This window comes from Neoarius graeffei, chromosome 17 (assembly GCF_027579695.1).
Source record: "Neoarius graeffei isolate fNeoGra1 chromosome 17, fNeoGra1.pri, whole genome shotgun sequence".
NCBI lineage: Eukaryota > Metazoa > Chordata > Actinopteri > Siluriformes > Ariidae > Neoarius > Neoarius graeffei.
In genome coordinates this window covers 24,712,172-24,731,641 of record NC_083585.1, presented here as the reverse complement: position 1 = coordinate 24,731,641, position 19,470 = coordinate 24,712,172, and the positions used below count along the sequence as shown (strand labels likewise).

General features: G+C 46.2%; 1 protein-coding gene across 1 annotated transcript; it reads right to left on the bottom strand.

Moving 5' to 3' along the window:
- Positions 1–13,197: 13,197 nt before the first annotated feature.
- On the bottom strand, positions 13,198–16,596 carry LOC132901132 (uncharacterized protein K02A2.6-like). Its single transcript, XM_060943487.1, has one exon. The coding sequence runs from the start codon at positions 16,594–16,596 to the stop codon at positions 13,198–13,200; it is 3,399 nt and encodes a 1,132-aa protein (XP_060799470.1).
- Positions 16,597–19,470: the final 2,874 nt, after the last annotated feature.

The window sequence follows — 19,470 nt, the reverse complement described above, 5'->3', positions numbered from 1 at the left end:
CCAGAAGGCAGTAATTTATTAAAATGGTGACAAAATTAAGGATTAACTTAAGGTTCAGTTAAAAATGACCTTCTGTCTCGGCTGGACATTGTTTGGGAACATTTTGTTTATTTTTTGATATGAATGTGTATTTTCATTCAGAGAGGTGTCTGAAAGATTCACCAAGGTCTGTTTTGGTGTCAGATCGACCCACACACACTCTGAAATGGTAGAATTAAGGTTCATGTTTATGTTAATTCATGTTTAGTTAAAACTTAGGTTTATAGCTTCTTAAAAGCTTGAAATATACTATGGTAGTGATTTGGATCCCGTAATTAATGAATGCATTCCGTGATTAATGTTAGTTTTATAGTTTTAGATTAGTTTCATCATGATTCTAAGGGTTTTTAGTTTAAAAGCATTAACCTAATTTAGTTATGAGTTTAATCCTGTTAGTTGTTTAATTGTTCTCTCTCTTTCAGACATATTCTCATTGTTCTTATGTTTAAGTTGTTCTTATTTTTATGTTTATTTTTCTTATAACATTCTTTGTTTTAGCATTATTAAAGACATATTGTTATTTGTTATTTTGCTTATGTTGATGAAATCAAGATGTAATTTACTGACTTAACACACATTCATGTGTTAAGAAATTATGTTAAATTATAAGATCCTTTCTGTGCAAACTAATGTCTTTGACCTTCTCTGAATAGACTCCGTAGACTAGACATTATGACATTCCATGCTCTATGTAATGAATATTAACCATAATATTGACCATAAGCCGAGACTCTGATATCCATCTGTACCTTACTGTCATCAGAAATATGTTTTTATATTATAATTGATTCAAGATCATTACCCACTTCTACATAGACGCACACCCATTACACACACACATGAAGACAAAACATAAACACAGAGATACTATAAGATATTTCCAAGAATGTTTCCATTTTGACGAAGTGACTGTGCGAATAAACTGGCATGTGAACTCTCTGGTGTTCCCCTGTCTATTTCTATCGTCCTGTTCATTCGTCCATGGATCCGAGGGGGGCCCACGAAGGAATCGGGGTCTCTGACTGGGGTTGAACCCCAACAGTCTGTGATATCGGATCCCAGGTATTTGAAATCATCTACTTTTTTGATGTTAGTGGCATTTAGGGATTTAAGATCGCATGGTAAGGAAGACGTAGATAAAAATTTTGTCTTTCCCTCATTATAATATAAGCCTACTTGACTAGCGGCATATTCTAGCGATTGTAGTAATAACTCTGCATCTTTTACGGATTCTGAGATCAAGGCTAGGTCATCAGCAAAGTCCAAATCTGTAAGATATTCGGCGGGATGTCTTCTGCTTTGTCGTGGCTTGATTGTAAGATCTTTTTCTTTCATTTTATCAAGTGAAATCCATAGGACGTAATTGGGCACAACAATAAAAAGAAATGGGGCAAGTGTGTCGCCTTGAAGGACACCTGCTGTAATATTAAATGACTCAGTTTCTCCATCCGGTGAAATAACGGCGGCTGAAGTGTTGGTGTACAGTGATTTTATTGCACCAATGATGGGTGACGGAATTCCATATACAGGCAAAATCTCAAACATAACTTCTCTGCTGATGGAGTCGAAGGCTTTGCAAAAGTCAACAAAGTGACATCTTTGTTCAATCTCTTCATCTCCTCAAGAATGCACCTAACTGATAGTATCTGAGCGATTGCAGTTCTACCTCTTCTAAACCCATTTTGATTCATGCGAAGGAATGGATCAAGGGCAGGAACAATGTGATTAAGGAGGAGTTTGTTGAAAATTTTGGGTGCTATTGGGATGAGAGTTATGCCACGATAGTGAACTGCAGAAATTAGATCACCTTTCTTGGGTACAGGTATGATACCCCCTTTCAGCCAGGATGTAGGTGACGTGAAGGTTAACAAGGTGTTGTTGCAAAACTCATAAGAGATTATGAAAAATGGGGTCTTTCCAGATAATCAGGCCCGCCGACGGGGGGGACAAACGGGTATGTTGTCCCGGGCCAAGGAATGGGGAGGGCCCAGAACTGGGCTCTCATGAAGTTGCGATTAAATTATTTTATTTCATTTCATTTCAAAATGTGTTGATTTGGGGGAGAAATGTGCTATATTTGCATTCAATAAATGATTTCTAGATCTTTTGCCTTTATTGTCTTTGAAAAAGGCGTCAAGAACCCCCTAATGCAAAAATGGTTTGGTCTGACTCTTTGATTAAGGGGAAAAAAAAGATATCGTTCGATCATAGCGCTTCGACAATCAGCGTGCATGCCATTTGCCAACATGCACAAGTCAGGAGCACAGAAAAGAAAAGAGAAAAAGAGAGGAAGAAACCAAGAGACTCAGGGGCTCACTGCATAAATATTTTAAAAAAGATTCGGATGATGCAGCAGGTACTAGCAAAGGCAGTGGGGCAGCTGAGCCAGGTAAGACACAGCCAACTTTTTCCAGCCCTGTAAAGTAACCCCAACTAAGGCACGCGCGGCATGCAATTCATGTTACAAACGAGGGGAGAGCAAGTCACACTGAACACCATATCAAACGCACAGGGCATTGAATCATTTCATAACAACAACGGCTTAATAACGTGTTTCATATATCTGATTGAAGCTAAGAATATTCACATTAGCCCGCAATCATATCCCGCCATTTCTCAAGCAGTGTGTTCTTCTCTGCTTTTCACACTGGACAGTACACACGCACAGTATACTATGTTCGCCCCCAGCCCTGCCCGAAATCCCCCGTCCATCGCTGCTCCTTCAAGAGCACCCCAATCGCGTGATTATAGTAGACTATCCACGAGTTTAGGAATACCTTTTTGAATACCTTTTTGAATACCTGTCATTTAAGGGTTGGAGTGAGTAGAGACTGGGATAAGAGAGGTGGGTGGGTGTGTGGGTTGGCCCGGGGGGGGGCCCATTCAGAGCATTTTGTCCCGGGCCCAGCCAAAGCTGTCAGCGGCCCTGCAGATAATAGTTGGGATATTATCAAGCCCCGGGGATTTATTGTTGGAGAAAGAATTTATGACAGCAGTGATTTCGTCGAACGAGAATGGATCAGTATGAATGTTTAGATTGTCTGTCTGCAATTTGAATTTTAGGCAGAGGGTTGACATTCAGTCTGGGTGGATTGCCAAGTGTATTTAAAGTGTGAAAGCCAGTTTGCTTTATGCTTATTCGGGGATCCACCTTTAATCCTGATGGACTATTTTTCCTTGCATCCAGCCAGCTCGTTGTTACTGTAACTTTCCAAGATGCTGCGTGTTGTCTGGCAGTGTGAAGGTGAGCTACTTTGTCAATTTTTCCTAGGATGTACTTTGCCTCAGCAGTGGCATATGCTTGTTCTAGCTTGTTCTGAGCTTGGGTTGTATTTTTCATGGCAAGATTTGCAGGTTTATGGTAGAATACTGTCACAGTTCGTATGGGTGGAGCACAGAAAGACGGCAGGCCAGGGTTAAGTTCCACAATGAAACTCTTTTATTCCACTTATTTTAGCTTTTCAGCTTTTACTCACTCACACTATCACACACTCTACACACACATGCATTGTGGTTGGGAGGGAGCCTCCTTCCTCTGCTCTCTCTCTCCTTATATAGGGCGCAGTCACTGGGGAAGACAAAAAAACACAGATTAACCAACATCATCAGGTGCAGTGATTCTGCCACTTACGTTCCCTGACTCCACCCTCCGGTCACAGACCGACGCTTGACCACGCCCCCGCTGCCACATACCCCCACCACCCGACTCAGGCCGGGCAACCATCCGGCCTACAGCTTACTCCCCCCCCCCCCCCCCCCGACGGGAGAGGAAGTCCGCCATGACCATCTGTGCCCCCGGCCTGTGGACCTCCTGGGACAGAACGGGCCCCAGCCCTCTGTCTGACGCGTCCGTCTGCAATGTAAAGGGGAGAGAAAAGTCAGGGGAGTGTAACAGTGGCCCCCTGTACAGTGCAGCCTTCATCTCAGAGAAAGCCTGCTGGCATTGCTCTGTCAACTGGACCGGATCTGGTGCCCCCTTTTTAGTCAGATCAGTCAGCAGGCTGGTGACATCTGAATAATTAGGTATAAACCTACGATAGTAGCCAGCCAGCCCCAGGAACTGTCTCACCCCCTTTTTGGTCTTGGGCCTCAGACAGGCTGCAATTGCTGCTGTCTTGTTAATTTGGGGACGCACCTGCCCGTTGCCCAAGTGGAAGCCCAGATATCGTACTTCCACCCGCCCAATCGCACACTTCTTTGGGTTGGCTGTGAGACCCGCCCACCTCAGCGACCTAAGGACAGCCCTCAGGTGTTGTAGGTGCCGCAGCCAGTCATTACTATAAATAATGATATCGTCTAGGTACACAGCCGCATAGGTGGCGTGGGGGCGGAGGACCCTATCCATCAGTCGCTGGAACGTAGCGGGCGCCCCAAACAGCCCAAAAGGAAGTGTGACAAACTGGTGTAAACCAAACGGTGTGGAAAAAGCCATTTTTTTCTTGGGATAATGGAGTCAAGGGGATCTGCCAATAACCCTTTGTCAAATCCAGTGTCGAATAAAAGCGAGCCATGCCTAGTCGATCGAGCAACTCATCAATACGAGGCACTGGGTATGCGGCGAATTTAGACACCACGTTGACTTTTCTATAGTCTACACAGAACTGGACCGACCTGTCGGTCTTGGGTACCAAGACCACCGGGCTGGTCCAGTCACTGTGGGACTCCTTGACGATGCCCATTTCGAGCATGGCCTCGAGTTCTTCCCGAACCACTTTTTTCTTGTGTTCAGGTAGCCTGTAAGGGTGGCTGCCACTACCACCCCCGGGAGCATCTCAATGTGGTGCTCTATGAGGTCGGTGCGGCCGGGCAGGGGCGAGAACACGTCCAAAAACTCGGTCTGCAACTGGGCGATAAACACTGGTGTGGATAGGCTTAATACCTAATAACCCATACAGTTCGTTCAGTGTACATGACATAAACGAGGTGGCTTGATCAGTCAGAATCTCTTTCGGGATTCCAACTCAGGAGATAACGCGGAAGAGCACTTCCGCAATACTGGGTCGGGGCGTCAGAAGCATTTTTAATGTGGGGGGGACACACTGGTGGGGGGTCCTCATCTCATCTCATCTCATTATCTCTAGCCGCTTTATCCTTCTACAGGGTCGCAGGCAAGCTGGAGCCTATCCCAGCTGACTACGGGCGAAAGGCGGGGTACACCCTGGACAAGTCGCCAGGTCATCACAGGGCTGACACATAGACACAGACCACCATTCACACTCACATTCACACCTACGGTCAATTTTTAGAGTCACCAGTTAACCTAACCTGCATGTCTTTGGACTGTGGGGGAAACCGGAGCACCCGGAGGAAACCCACGCGGACACGGGGAGAACATGCAAACTCCACACAGAAAGGCCCTCGCCGGCCCCGGGGCTCGAACCCAGGACCTTCTTGCTGTGAGGCGACAGCGCTAACCACTACACCACCGTGCCGCCGGTGGGGGGTCCTCTGCCAGAAAATTTTTAATTAATTAGATGCCATTTCCTGCATTCTGGTGTATTTTTAACAGGTTGTTAAACACCTAATTTTACCTACAAAAGTCACTTAATTCAATGACTATTTTAGAGACTCAACAATAAGTCCTCATTCAACTAGTCCATATATTCATCAGCCTGTTTTTAAACCCACCACTACGCCTAAGATAATGAGATGAATGTGACACAATTTATCACCAACAATGACTTTATGGGTGCATTTTACTTTTTATTTTGTGTTTTCTATTTAGTTTTAGATGTAACACAACATGCCACTGGGCCAAGCAATAGTGACACTCAACTGTATGTTTAAAAATAAGAATATTCATAATCTCACACAATGAACAGGCATGACATGGCATCATGCAAACTTCATAACACAAAATCACACTGTGTCAAGCAACGGTGACACATAAAAAATAACTTCACACAATGAACAGGTGCAATTTTGTTCACCACCAACAGTGACTTTAGTGGGTGCATTTTACTTTTTTCCGATTTAGCGATACTCATAACAAAAATGGCATGGCATCATGCAGTCTTCATAACACAAAATTACACTGGGTCAAGCAATGACACATAAAAGAGAACTTCACACAATGAACAAGTGCAGTTTTGTCAACCTACATGCAATGGTGGTACTACAGTAGCATTTACAGATTAGTATAACAAATAGATTTATAGATATAACTCCTTCTTATATTGGTGCCACCACAATTTCTACCACTTCATAACTTTTATCCCCCTTTCCTTCACAATCCACCTGGAATAACATCCATCTCTCTCCATTACTTTCCTTTCTACTATTCCTTCCCCATACACTGATTTCCCATCTTACTTTCCAGAAAACTGCCAAAGACCAGACAAAACAAGGAATCAATAAATATCATCAGAGCAGACTTGACCTCATTCTTGGCATTACAGTAAGGCAGGCCTACTGGGTTTGAATTAAATGATAGCTAACGTTAAGCTAGCTGATACAGCTCCTAACATTGACTAGCCAGCTAACTGCACTAACATTTCCATTGGGACAAAAAAAAAACCCTGTCCTGTGGGGAAATTTTGACTGACTTTCCGCTTCTTTGTAAAGAATGTCCTTATGTCCATTGTGTCTGGGGAGGAGCAAATACTGCAAACAATTCATCATCAACCAAGAATACCCCATTAGGCTAAGCTTATTTCACTGTTTAGTTGAATATTAATTTAACGTTGCCTTGGGTTAATTTTGAGGGCACATAACAAAAGAATAAGGTTTTAGCAAAAGCTAGACATTGTGAGGTTGCAGTGGGGCTGACGTCACCTCCTCCACTTTCCAGCAGCTGCACCAACATTTCTCTGCTCGCGCTGAGATTCACTTCACTCGCACGCGGTGAGCTGTTGTAGGGAACGCCCGGAAAACCCGGAGTGGATTTTCAGTGGTCTGTGTATTCTCTTATCGATCAAGTGGAATGGATTCTTTCACGAAGCAATAGAAATGGCGCTGGGTGAACTAATATTTTATGTTAAATGTGGGGGGGTCCAAATGAAGAATTATGAAATGTGAGGGGGACATGTCCCCTTCACATTCAATGGTGGCGATGCCCATGTACTGCGTGCTGAGATATTGCGAAGAGGCACTGCTTCCGGGTATCGCGTTGCATAGTCCACCAGAACTAAAATAAAGCGGCACCCTCGTGTTGACTGATCTAATGGCCCGACGAGATCCATCCCAATTCTTTCGAACGGGGTCTCGATTAATGGGAGAGGGCGCAAAGGCGCTTTTGGAATGGCCACCGGATTTACTAACTGGCATTCGCGGCATGCCATACACCACCTACGGACATCGCCGCAAATCCCTGGCCTTTATTAGTCGGGCTAGTGTTTTATCCTGCCCTAAGTGTCCAGCCATGGGACTAAAGTGAGCCGCCTGGAATACCAAGTCCCGGCGGCTCTTTGGAATCAAAAGCTGCGTGACTTGCTTTTTAGTCTGAGTGTCCTGCGTCACTCGGTATAACCTATCCTTCATAATAGAAAAATAGGGGAAAGACGGGGTGGCGTTTGACCATCGATTACTCTCACTTGGTCAAACGCATGCCGCAGAGACTCGTCTCGCGATTGCTGTAACGGGAAATCCCCAAGGGATTCCCCGAGAGAGGGAGGAGGAGCCTGCTGCTCCTCACTCTGATGCGGAGATGATGTAGATGGCTCTGTGACAGCTGCTCCCGCCAAAGCAACACCGGGACCTCCCCCTGCTGAATTACGGCAGGACCCACTCTTCACTAGATGGCTCATTAACTCCCCGAATCCCGGCCAATCAGTCCCCAAAATTATAGAGTGGGTGAGGTGAGGATTAACCGCCACCTTTACTCTAAATTTTTCCCCTCGGAAAAGAAGGTGGACTGACACTAAAGGGTAGCTGTGAACATCCCCATGCACACACAACACCTTCACCAATTGTGCTCCCCCCAATGCCTCGTCTTGCACCAGGCTTTGGTGGATTGAGGTCTGATTGCAACCAGAATCCACCAACACCTGATATGTATCCCTTTGGACACTCACCGGTATGTGATACACTCGAGCCCGATCGAGGGGGGCTCCTGGCGCGGTGGGGATCCGAACCACCACGCCCACTTCCATCGCCGAGCACTGCTGTTGGATGTGGCCCGGCTTCCCGCAGCGCCAGCAAACCGGCCCAGGCTTCCTCTCTGCCCCAGCACTCTGGGGCTCACTCAACTGGGGGGGGGGGAGACAGACACAGAAGGGAAAAACAGGAGGGCACCTCGGGTGCGACGGGCCGCCTGGGGTGGGGCCAGCCCCCACCTCCGCAGTGGGGGAACAGGGCGAGGACGAGACACAGGAGGAGAGAGGGGGAGAGAGAGAAGAGGGAAGAAGAGGATGTCCGCTGTCCTGCCATCGGAACAGCTGCCAAATGGTCCTCTGCCAACTCGATGGCCTGATCCAGCAACGCCGGGCGGTGGCACTGGACCCACTCCGCAGTTCCCTCTGGTAGGCGGGCGATGAAGTGCTCCAGTACCACCTGATCAATGAGCCCCTCGGCATCGCGGTTGTCGGCCCTCAACCACCGCCAGCAGGCGTCCCGGAGCTGCTGGCTAAACGGGAACGGCCGGCCGACTTCCTCCAGATGCAGAGCGCGGAAGCACTGTCGCTGTTGTTCAGGGGTGCGCCCCACCCGCTGGAGGACGGCCTGGCAAAGGTCCGCGTAGACCAGCCGGCGATTGGCGGGGAGCTGTAACGTGGCCAGCTGCGCCTCGCCCGTTAGCAGGGGAAGGAGGCACGCCACGCGCTGTTCCACCGGCCAGCCCAAGGCCTCTGCTGCTTGCTCAAAGAGCGTGAGGAAGGCCTCGGGGTCATCATGTGGGCCCATCTTAGTAAGGGTGAGGGGAGAAGGGCCCGTGGCGGTGGAGGTGGTGGACCCTGCCGACGCGAGGAGGTGCCGGAATGCCTGTTGGTCTTCCTGCTGCACCAGGGCCTCAAACCGGTGCTCCTGCTCCTTTCAGAGGGTGACTAGCGCCTGGTGCTGGCTCTGCTGGGCCGTGGGGAGGGCATGGACCAGGTCCGCGAAGGGGGAGGGCTCCATGGGGCTGTTCTTCCTGTGCTCAAATCCCCGGGTTTCGGCACTACTGTAGCAGTTCGTATGGGTGGAGCACAGAAAGATGGCAGGCCAGGGTTAAGTTCCACAACGAAACTTTTATTCCACTTATTTTAGCTTTTCAGCTTTTACTCACTCACACCATCACACACTCTACACACACATGCGTTGTGGTTGGGAGGGAGCCTCCTTCCTCTGCTCTCTCTCTCCTTATATAGGGCGCGGTCACTGGGGAAGATACACAAACACAGATTAACCAACATCAGGTGCAGTGATTCTGCCACTTACCTTCCCTGACTCCGCCCTCTGGTCACAGACCGCCGCTTGACCACGCCCCCGCTACCACAAATACTTTCTGAACTTTCAAGAGATCGTTCCTGGTATTCTGAACTAGATCCACAGCACTAAGAGGCTTTTCCTTTACTCTAACCTTTTTAGGTAATGTAGACAATGCTACTTCTTTATTGGATTTGATGAGATTGTTGTACAGGTAGTCGTCGACTTACGACCTATGCGACTTACGACTGATTGACTTTACGACCGTCTGGTTATGACTGGCAAGTATTTCCTAGTTGAGCTAGCTGAGCGTGTGACAGTTTCCGCCCCAGCTCCCGGCAGCGCCTCTCGCCGCGTACAACAGTTTCCGCCCCAGCTCCAGGCACATGTGCAGTCTCTCTCGCGCTCCCTCGCGCACTCTGTCATACAGTTTCCGCCCCAGCTCCAGGCACATGCCCAGTCTCTCTCGCGCTCCCTCGCGCACTCCGTCATACAGTTTCCGCCCCAGCTCCTGGTTTATGAAATGAGCAAATGCTCCCACCAACCCGAGCGCTGCAACAGCTGATGATGATGTAGACGACCCACAGCCAAGCACCAGTGATGCCAGCGGTCACTAAGTTTTGTGTTTTGCTATGTTTTACATTTGTATTTTGGTATGTTTCAAACTAAAATGTTTTCTATTTTTCACACCTGTATTTCGTATTTTTTGTTTTGCACATATTAAATGAATTGTACTGTACGCAGTGTAGTATGCAGTGTTTGACTTAAACCAAATAATGAGCCAAGGTAATGAAATAAGAAAATGTTGATAAAATAAGACTTTAAGATGATTAAAATATCATTACACATCACAATATGCTTATATTCATTTAACATAGGCCGACTTACGACCAGATCGGTTTACGACCGGTCAGTCGTAACCAAACGCAGTCGTAAGTCGACGACTACCTGTATTTCGTTTTGATATCATCAGAGGGATCTGACAGTGCATCAAATTGTTTTTTGACTTCAAGAGCAAATGAATGCCTAAGATCTGAGCTAGATGACAAAAGATTCCAATCAATACTTTTCATTGGGTTTGGTGTAGGCTTTTTAGATGATCTGAGGCTGAGATAGATGTGAATGGAAATGATTCAATGGTCTGAGCCAACTGAAGAGAAAGACAAATAGGCTTGGGCATTTCTAACACTATTCCTCCTTTTCTTTCGAGTAAGAATGTAGTCAATTTGGGCTCAGGACCCTGAAGGATGTTGGTGTGTCCTCAACTTTGAGGATTTTTTCATGAATTTGGTGTTAGTGAGTTTGAGTTGAAATTCATCAGCCAAGTCCAAGAGCTTTTCTCCATTTCTGTTTGTCTCTCATTGATAAGAAAAGAGAGTGTCATGGAGACCAATCTGACCATTAAATCACCTGCCACTAATAAGAAGTTGTGGGGTGAAACATTCTCAATGACTCCTTTGAGGTTGAGGTAAAAATTGTCTACCAGGTTTTCGTCGCAAACATTTGTTGGTGAGTAGCAAGCAACAAAGGTGGTTTTGGGGTTGCTATTGAATTCAGCGATGAGTATGCGATCAGAGATTTTTTCAATGGTGAAAAGGTTGTCGGCTGCTCTTGGGGATAACATAATGCCAATGCCCCCTATTGTAGAGCCTTGGATGTTTTAAGTTACTGAAGTAGTGGCTAGTTGGTAGTTTCCCAATTCTGTGAATTTTATGTCAAATTCTGGATGAAAGAGGTGATGCTCTTGTATACTAAGAATATCAATCTTGTGTTGCTGTGAGCAAAATAATAGTTCTTGTTGTCTACTGAATTTAGAAAGTGTTCTTGTGTTCAGAGTGCTATAGATAGTTAGTCTTTTGCACCTCATGAACTTGGAAAAAGGTTTTGAATGTGTTCCTTCATCTCTTCCTTCACAGGGTTCTCGCTCCAAAGAGTTGAAAGTAGCCTGATCATCAGTTTCCTGAGAAACAAGATTTGAATTGGGAACTGGTATAGCAGGGACTCAAACCCTGGTGTTCATAAGAGACTTCATCACAGTTATCCTTTTGATGGCTGATTGTTTCAAATGCTCCACGCTACTGGATACATCCTAAGAGAGCGGGTAATATCAGTTACCTTAAGAGCCTCCCCAACCCATTGGTTTTGTATCAGTGTTTTCTTCACCTAGATGGATTGCCTTCACTACGACTAAGAGCCCCATCTACCCCTTGTGTGACCATATTCCTGGTTAAGGAAGGCTTAGGGCGTACTGACACTTGCCCAAGGTGTGCACCCAGACTAGTGGAGGGAAGGAGTCACCTTACTTCTCCATTCTAGACCGGCTCCAAGCAAAGTCTAGCCACTGCCCATAAACAGACACACTACATCGGACCATACAAGGTGCTCTGGCACATCAATGAGGTTTCCTATAGATTTGAGCTCCCACCTCACAGTCGTCTGTCACCCACCTTCCACATCTCCTGCTTCAAACCTTCCATCCAGGGTCCCCTGTCTGAGAACATGCCCACCCATGACCACCTATCTCCTGGCCCAGAAGGAGAACCCATCTACCAGGTAAATCAGATCCTAGACTCTAGACATAGAAGAGGTCAGCTAGAGTACCTGGTAGATTGGGAGGGCTATGTGTTATGTTGCTCCCTTAAGGTTTCATAGTAATCATTATTACTTGATAAACACAGAGCATGGAGGACAACGTCTTACAGCTGATTCAGTTACTTCTTTATTATTGAACGTCGCTATGGTTACACAGGAAGATTCCCTTATGCGCTCGTGGCAGTCTGTCCTCTGGAGGTAAGTATTACTAATAGATAATCACGGTACATACATAACATATCTCCTCCCCACTAAGATTTGTTGTCAATAACAAAACATTACTTCAGACTAACATCCAGATAATTATATCGTATTATATAAACAATTATATGTGTCTTTTAATTACAAAGATTTAAGATTCGATCTTCAATTACTACTGACACATATGACTAGAAACATGTTAGTTAGATTACGGCTGATAACCACAACATTGAACAACATCCTGCAAAGGCATTCTTTTTTTTTTTGTTTGTTTGTTTTAAAACATCACTATGTCACATTCTTTCATCATTTTTTTTTTTTACATACACATACAATGTAAACATTTTCTTTTTTTTTTTACAACATTCAGCAATGTCAACATTTTTTTTTTGTAAGATTCTTTTTTTTTTTTTTTTGTAGGATTCTTTCTTTCTTTTTTTTTTTTTTACTGCACACCGTAACGTGCTGGCGGGCGTGTGATCCTCACAGGATAACGTCGAACAGTCTCTGTCTCTGTACATTCTGGTTGTGTTGTAGGAGAACGTTGCACAGTCTCTGTCTCTGTAAAAGGTGTGTGCATTGTTTCAGTGGACTGTGGTGCAATGAGTGTTTTGGGTGATCTGTGTGGTGTGGGTGATTGGAATAGTGTGGGTGGAATGATATCAGTATCCTCCATCTCTTGAGGTGTACTTGTGTTAAGTGTGTTACCTGCAGTGGTGGTCAGAGGTAGTGACAAGGGAGGACTCACAGGAAGGTTTCCTGCAGTCCCTTGTGTGTCTGACTCGGGCCGAGCCAGCATCTGGTCAACATGGCGTTTCCAGACGCCTTGTGTTCCTACATTCACCTTGTAGGAGACTGGTCCGGTCTTCTGAATCACGACAGCTGGTGTCCACTTATCCTCCCCCCTCCTATAATCACGCACGAGCACTGGCTCGCCAACGTCAAACTGTCTCTCTTTTGAGTGCAGCAGACGTCGCTGTAGCTGTGCATCTTGTGACTGGTGCACAGCTTCAGCAACACTTGGCTTCAGGAAATCCAGTCGAGAACGCAGCTTGAACGCAGCTTGCGTCCGATGAACAGCATGGCTGGGGATTCCTTTGTTGTTGCATGCGGCGTGTTGCGGTAGGTCAGGAGGAACGTGTCAAGACGCTGTTGCACTGGAGCAGTTCCTCTGGAAGATTTCAGGGCGTGCTTGAATGTTTGCACGAAGCGCTCTGCCAGGCCATTGGAAGCAGGATGGTACGGTGCTGATCGAATGTGCTTGACTCCATTGGCTTTCAGGAACGTGCTGAAATCTTCAGAGCAGAACTGGGGGCCATTGTCGCTGACAAGGTTGTGAGGAATGCCATAGCGACTAAAGAGTCCCCTAAGCACTGTGATGGTTTTGGAGGATGTAGTGCTGTCCATGATGTGTACCTCTGGCCATTTGGAGTGTGCATCTACGATGACAAGGTACATGTGTCCTTCAAATGGGCCAGCAAAGTCCACATGTATGCGTTCCCAGGGCCTGGTTGGCCACATCCACGGGTGTAAGGGTGCTTGAGCAGGGTCTTTCTGCACTCGTTGACAAGTGTGGCATGACTTAGCTTTGTGCTCGATGTCGGAGTCAATGCCAGGCCACCAGACGTAGCTGCGAGCTAAGCTCTTCATCCTTACTACACCTGGGTGTGCTGCGTGTAGCTCTTCCAGCACACGGGGGCGCAGCTTGGGTGGCACAATCACTCTCAAACCCCACATGAGGCATCTGTGCTGCACAGTTAGATCACGCCGTCGGTGGTGATAGGGTGACAGCTCATCACCTGTGTTCTTGGCTGCTGGAAAATGTCCAGTGGTGACCATTTCCAAGACACGAGACAGGGTGGAATCAGACATGGTGTGGCGCTTGATCACAGTGCTGCTGACGGGTAATGTCTCTAGCTGTGATGTGTAGAACACGTCTACTGCTCCTGGCTTCTCACTGTGAGCATGAGGGAGTGGTAGCCTTGACAGTCCATCAGCGTTGGCATGTAGGGCACCTTTCCTGTACTCGATGGTGTAGTTGTGAGCAGAAAGCAGGAGGGCCCAACGTTGCATGCGAGCTGCGGCCATTGATGGTGTACTTTTCACTGGACTGAGGATGGTGGTTAGTGGGCGATGGTCAGTAAGCAGAGTGAATGTGTTGCCATACAGGTACTGGTGGAATTTCCGTATGCCAAACACTATGCCTAAAGCTTCCCTTTCAATCTGAGCATAGTTACGCTCAGCTTTACTCAGGGTCCTCGATGCATAAGCAATTGGTCTTTCTTTGCCATCCGGCATGACGTGGGAGAGCACAGCTCCGACCCCATAGGGTGAAGCATCACAAGCAAGACGGAGAGGCAGCTCAGGGTTGTAATGAGTGAGCACCTCTTGCGATGTTAAAAGTGTCTTTGCTTGCTGAAACGCTGACGCACAGGCTGATGTCCACTGCCACTTTTTCTCTTTGTTAAGTAGCTCATTCAGCGGTTGTAAAACTGTGCTCAGGTCAGGGATAAAGCGTCCATAGTAGTTCAGCATTCCTAAGAAAGATCTGAGCTGACTTATGTCGGCTGGTGCTGGTGCTTCTATGATGGCACGTACCTTCTCCGGTGACTTGTGAAGCCCAGCAGCGTCGATGATGTGGCCCAGGTATTCCACGGACTCCTGGAAGAAGAGACATTTCTCCTTCTTCAGGTGCAGGCCGTACTCCTCTAGCCTGCGCAGGACAGCATCCAGGGTGTTCAGGTGTGTCTGCTTATCAGGACCACTGACAAGGATGTCATCCAGGTAGCAGTGAGTGTGTGGAAGGCCGAGGAGCACCTGGTCCATTGCCTTCTGGAACAAGGCGGGCGATGACGCTACACCAAACGGCAGACGGTTGAAGCAGAAGAGTCCCTTCTGCGTTGAGATGGTAAGTAGCTTCTTGGAGCTCTCTTCTACTTCCATCTGTAGGTAGGCGTTAGATAGATCTAGCTTACTGAAGTGTTGACCTCCAGCGAGAGAAGCGAACAAGTCCTCGATGCGTGGTATTGGGTACTTGTCAACGCACAGAGCTGAGTTAAGGGTGACTTTGAAATCCCGACAAAGTCTCACGGTGCCATCCTTTTTGTTTACGGGCACCACTGGTGTTGCCCAGTCACTGTGCGACACTGGTGAGATGACGCCTAGCTCAGTGAGGCGTTTCAGCTCGGCTTCTACTCGCGGTCGGAGAGCATAGGGCACATTGCGTGGTGGGCAGAATTTGGGTGTGCTGTCTGGTTTGAGAGTGAGCCTGGCTTTCACTCCTCTCATGGTGCCTAATTTGTCAGAGAAAACAGCGGAGTGTCTCTTTAACACTGCCTCTAAACTGTCTGTCTCTCTGTGCTCAATTGCATGTACAGTCTTTAAATCTCGCCAGTTCAATTTGATGGCTCTCAGCCACTCCCTGCCAAACAATGGTGGTGCATCCACCTTCACCACATACAGTGGCAAGTCAGCATGTTGCCTATTCAATTCTACTTGCACTGTAATTACGCCTTCAGGTGCCAATGGCTCTCCTGTGTATGTCCTAAGGACAATACCAGTGGGTTGCAGAGGGAATTTATGCAGTTTTCTTTGGTACAGTTCGTATGGAATGAGTGACACAGCTGCCCCTGTATCCAACTCCATCTCCATTCTCTTCCCATTGACTTTTGGTTTTACTGTTATGCGTGAGTATTTGCCCTTCTGTGACACTGCATACAGTCCCAAGTCACTGTCACTGCCTGATCCTGTTCCCTCACTATCACTTTCATTCGCCTCGACGTGATGTATCCTTTTCTTTTTATCTTTCCCACTGCGTCTGTTACTGTTTTTCTGTTCATGCTTTCCCCCTTTCTGTTTGTATTCTCTCTCGTTGTTACTTTTTGATTTACTACTTCTGCACATTAATTTCGTGTGGCCCTTCCTCCCGCACTGGTGACATTCGCGGTCTTTATACCAGCAGTTGTCATCATTGTGATTTGCTTTCCCACAGCGGCGACATTTCTCACTTTGGGAGAACACCGCATTCACTTTCAGGGAGCTGCTCAACTGCTGTACGTCGTGTGCTGCTGTCTCGGCTGACACTGCCACTTCCACTGCCCTTTTAAACGTGAGCTTATCCTCTGTCAATAGGCGCTTCTGTACAGCTTCGCATTTCAGCCCACACACGAATCTGTCCCTTAGTGCGTCTTCCAAATAAGCCCCGAATTCGCAGTGTTCTGACAGTCTTTTTAGCACTGCTACGTACTGCGCTATTGTCTCCCCCTCCCCCTGATTTCGCTTGTGAAATCTAAACCGTTCAGCTATAACAAGCGGTTTCGGAGTGAAGTGGTCTTTTAGCACAGTCACAATATCTTCGTACGACTTTTCACCGGGTGTCACGGGAGCTACCAAACTCCGAAGCAGTCCATACGTTTTTGGTCCCATTACGCTAAACAGCACTGGCAGTTTCTTAGCAACAGTAATGTCATTGGCCAAAACGTAGTGTTCAAAACGTTCAATGTAAGTTGCCCATTGCTCACCAGACTCGTCAAAAATGTCCATATGTCCAATTATTCCAGCCATTTTACTTCTTTCTGGAATTGTTTACACAGTTGAAACACTTGAGACACTTGTTGAAACACTTGTTGAATCACTCACTGTTCCTCCTCGGATGACAGTTGGTGCCGTTAGCACATTAGCTAACCACTTTGCGTGCGTTCTTTAAGTCCAAAACTCACAAAAACTGACTTGTCATTCAATGACAGTTCATGGAAAGTCTTCCGGACTACACGACTCGTCGCCAATTTATGTTATGTTGCTCCCTTAAGGTTTCATAGTAATCATTATTACTTGATAAACACAGAGCACGGAGGACAACGTCTTACAGCTGATTCAGTTACTTCTTTATTATTGAACGTCGCTATGGTTACACAGGAAGATTCCCTTATGCGCTCGTGGCAGTCTGTCCTCTGGAGGTAAGTATTACTAATAGATAATCACGGTACATACATAACACTATGGACCAGAGGAACGAAGCTGGGTGGGAGCTAAGGACATCCTAGACCCTCTCCTTACTCAAGAATTTCACCCGGGGGGGGGGGATCTGTCAGTAACGCGATAGAGAGTGCCACTTCCAGTCGGACTACAAACATGGCCAATCTGAACTACAACAGCCAAGAACCACAGCACCCTCTATCACCTGTCTAGTAATTACACCTGCCACTCATTTCCTGGTTAATCAGCCCACACTATATAAACACCTCTCCCACACTCGCTTGATGCAAAGTATCGTTCAGTGTCTTACCTGTCATACCAAGCTTTGTTATTCTGCCTGCCTTATCGTGTTCTCGATCCTCGTGGTTGTCTCCTTCTCATTACTCTTTAGTCTAGCCCTTATTACTCTGTCTGCCGATCGATCGACCCCCGTCTGTCCCTTAACTTCAATTTCGTCTAGCATTTTGGATTTGTTAGCCTGTCTGCGTTCCCTGCTCTCCCCTGCACATACATCCATAAGTGCCTGCAACCTAACAACATGGTAATATCATTTCGCATTCAGACTAAAATCTGCTGGACTAGAACTTAGAAAATAGAAGAAAATAAAAATTCTATTAAAATATAAATCTACATCCTAAAAAGCATATGACTATTATTGTCATTCATATTATGAATGAAAAAAATCCACATAATAATAACAACATAACCATTGATTGGCAGTTTGACACTTAACATAATGCTGTACTGCAAAGTTTCATGTAAACTGAACTCTTAATCAACTAACTGGATCAATCAGGTACTGTCAACCCTAAAACACTAGTTCCAATGCATTGTGCAATAAACACAATATGGAGTGTATTATTATTGTCTTATTTAGTGTGCTACTTGGGGAGAGGAGGTGCCTGTAAATTATGATGGGGCTAAGACCTTTAGTGGCCACGGTATGAATTTTTGAACCCCCACACAAAAGCAGCTGGAGCAAGGATCATGCTAAAGTTTTCCGTGAGCCATTCTTGCTCCTGACATTGGATTGAGCTGTGCCTGGACTTGTTTGAAAGGGCTTGTGGAGAGGAATGTGCCTACAAAGTTTGGCAGGGCTATGACTTTGGGTGGCCGAGTTATGAGGACAGTTGAAAGTTACACCTGGAGGACGCTCTGGACTCTTAAGCTGTGTTCACATATATACCGGTACGATAGTGGTATAACTGTATCAATACAAAGTATACCGGTACAGTTTAGTGCATCTGTCCACACTAGCAAGAAATGTTTGTGGTCTTCTTTCAAGGTAGTTGAAATGCGCATGCGCGAAATGTTTCCGTGGTTACCGAGTAACTTCCTTCAGAGAATATGGCGGATGAAACAACGTGTGTGTGCTTTTTGTTGTCAATGTACAGTCTGGATTTCTGGTGGTCATTTATTCAGTCGAATCATATAAAATGCGCGAGGCAGTTGAGAAAGAAACAAAGAAAACGAATCTCCGTTCTTCACTATTTTATTCAGCGAAGACATCGATTGAGGTGTGTGACTTTGCGCATGCGCATTATATTTGTATCGATACAGAACCGCTTCATCTGTCCACACTACAGCGAAGCGCTACAGTACCGATACTGTACCGGTACGAAACCTATACATTTGTGGGTTTCGTACCGCTACAGTTATACCGCTACAGTACAGGTATAGTTGCTAGTGTGGACAGGTGTTGGGGTACGAAAGTAGTATCGTATCGGTACAAAATCCCTAGTGTGGACAGGGTATTACAGTAATGCTTTTATGGCTGAGGACTACAGTTGACTTGTTAATTTTAGGACTGCAGTTGTCATGAACAGTTTTGCACTCAAGTTTCCATCAATGAAGAGTTACAACATCAACAAAACCATCATGTTAAAACTGTTAATGTTATTGTCATGCTGTCTGTTGTTGCCCAAATGTGGATTGAGTCTGGTTCCTCTTGAGGTTTTTTCCTCATGTCGTCTGAGGGAGTTTTTCCTTGCCACCGTCGCCACAGGCTTGCTCATTGGGGATAGATTAGGGATAAAATTAGCTCATGTTTTAAGTCGTTCAAATTCTGTAAAGCTGCTTTGCGACAATGTTTATTGTTAAAAGAGCTATACAAATAAACTTGACTTGACTTATGAATTTTTAAATGCTGGCTTGAGCCAGGGCCAATTTAGTCACATTGGAAGCCAACATGGCTAAAATATAGCAATTCTGCAAAGAACATTTAGCCAAAATTCCTCCACAGTAATGTGAATGACTGGTCACCACTTACTGAAAGGGTTTGGTTGTAGTTGTTGTGGCAAAGATGGCATAATCAGCTAATCATTT

Coding starts and splice junctions, on each gene's coding strand:
- LOC132901132 (XM_060943487.1), bottom strand. CDS start 16,596: ATGGGACCAAAAACGTATGGACTGCTTCGGAGTTTGGTAGCTCCCGTG.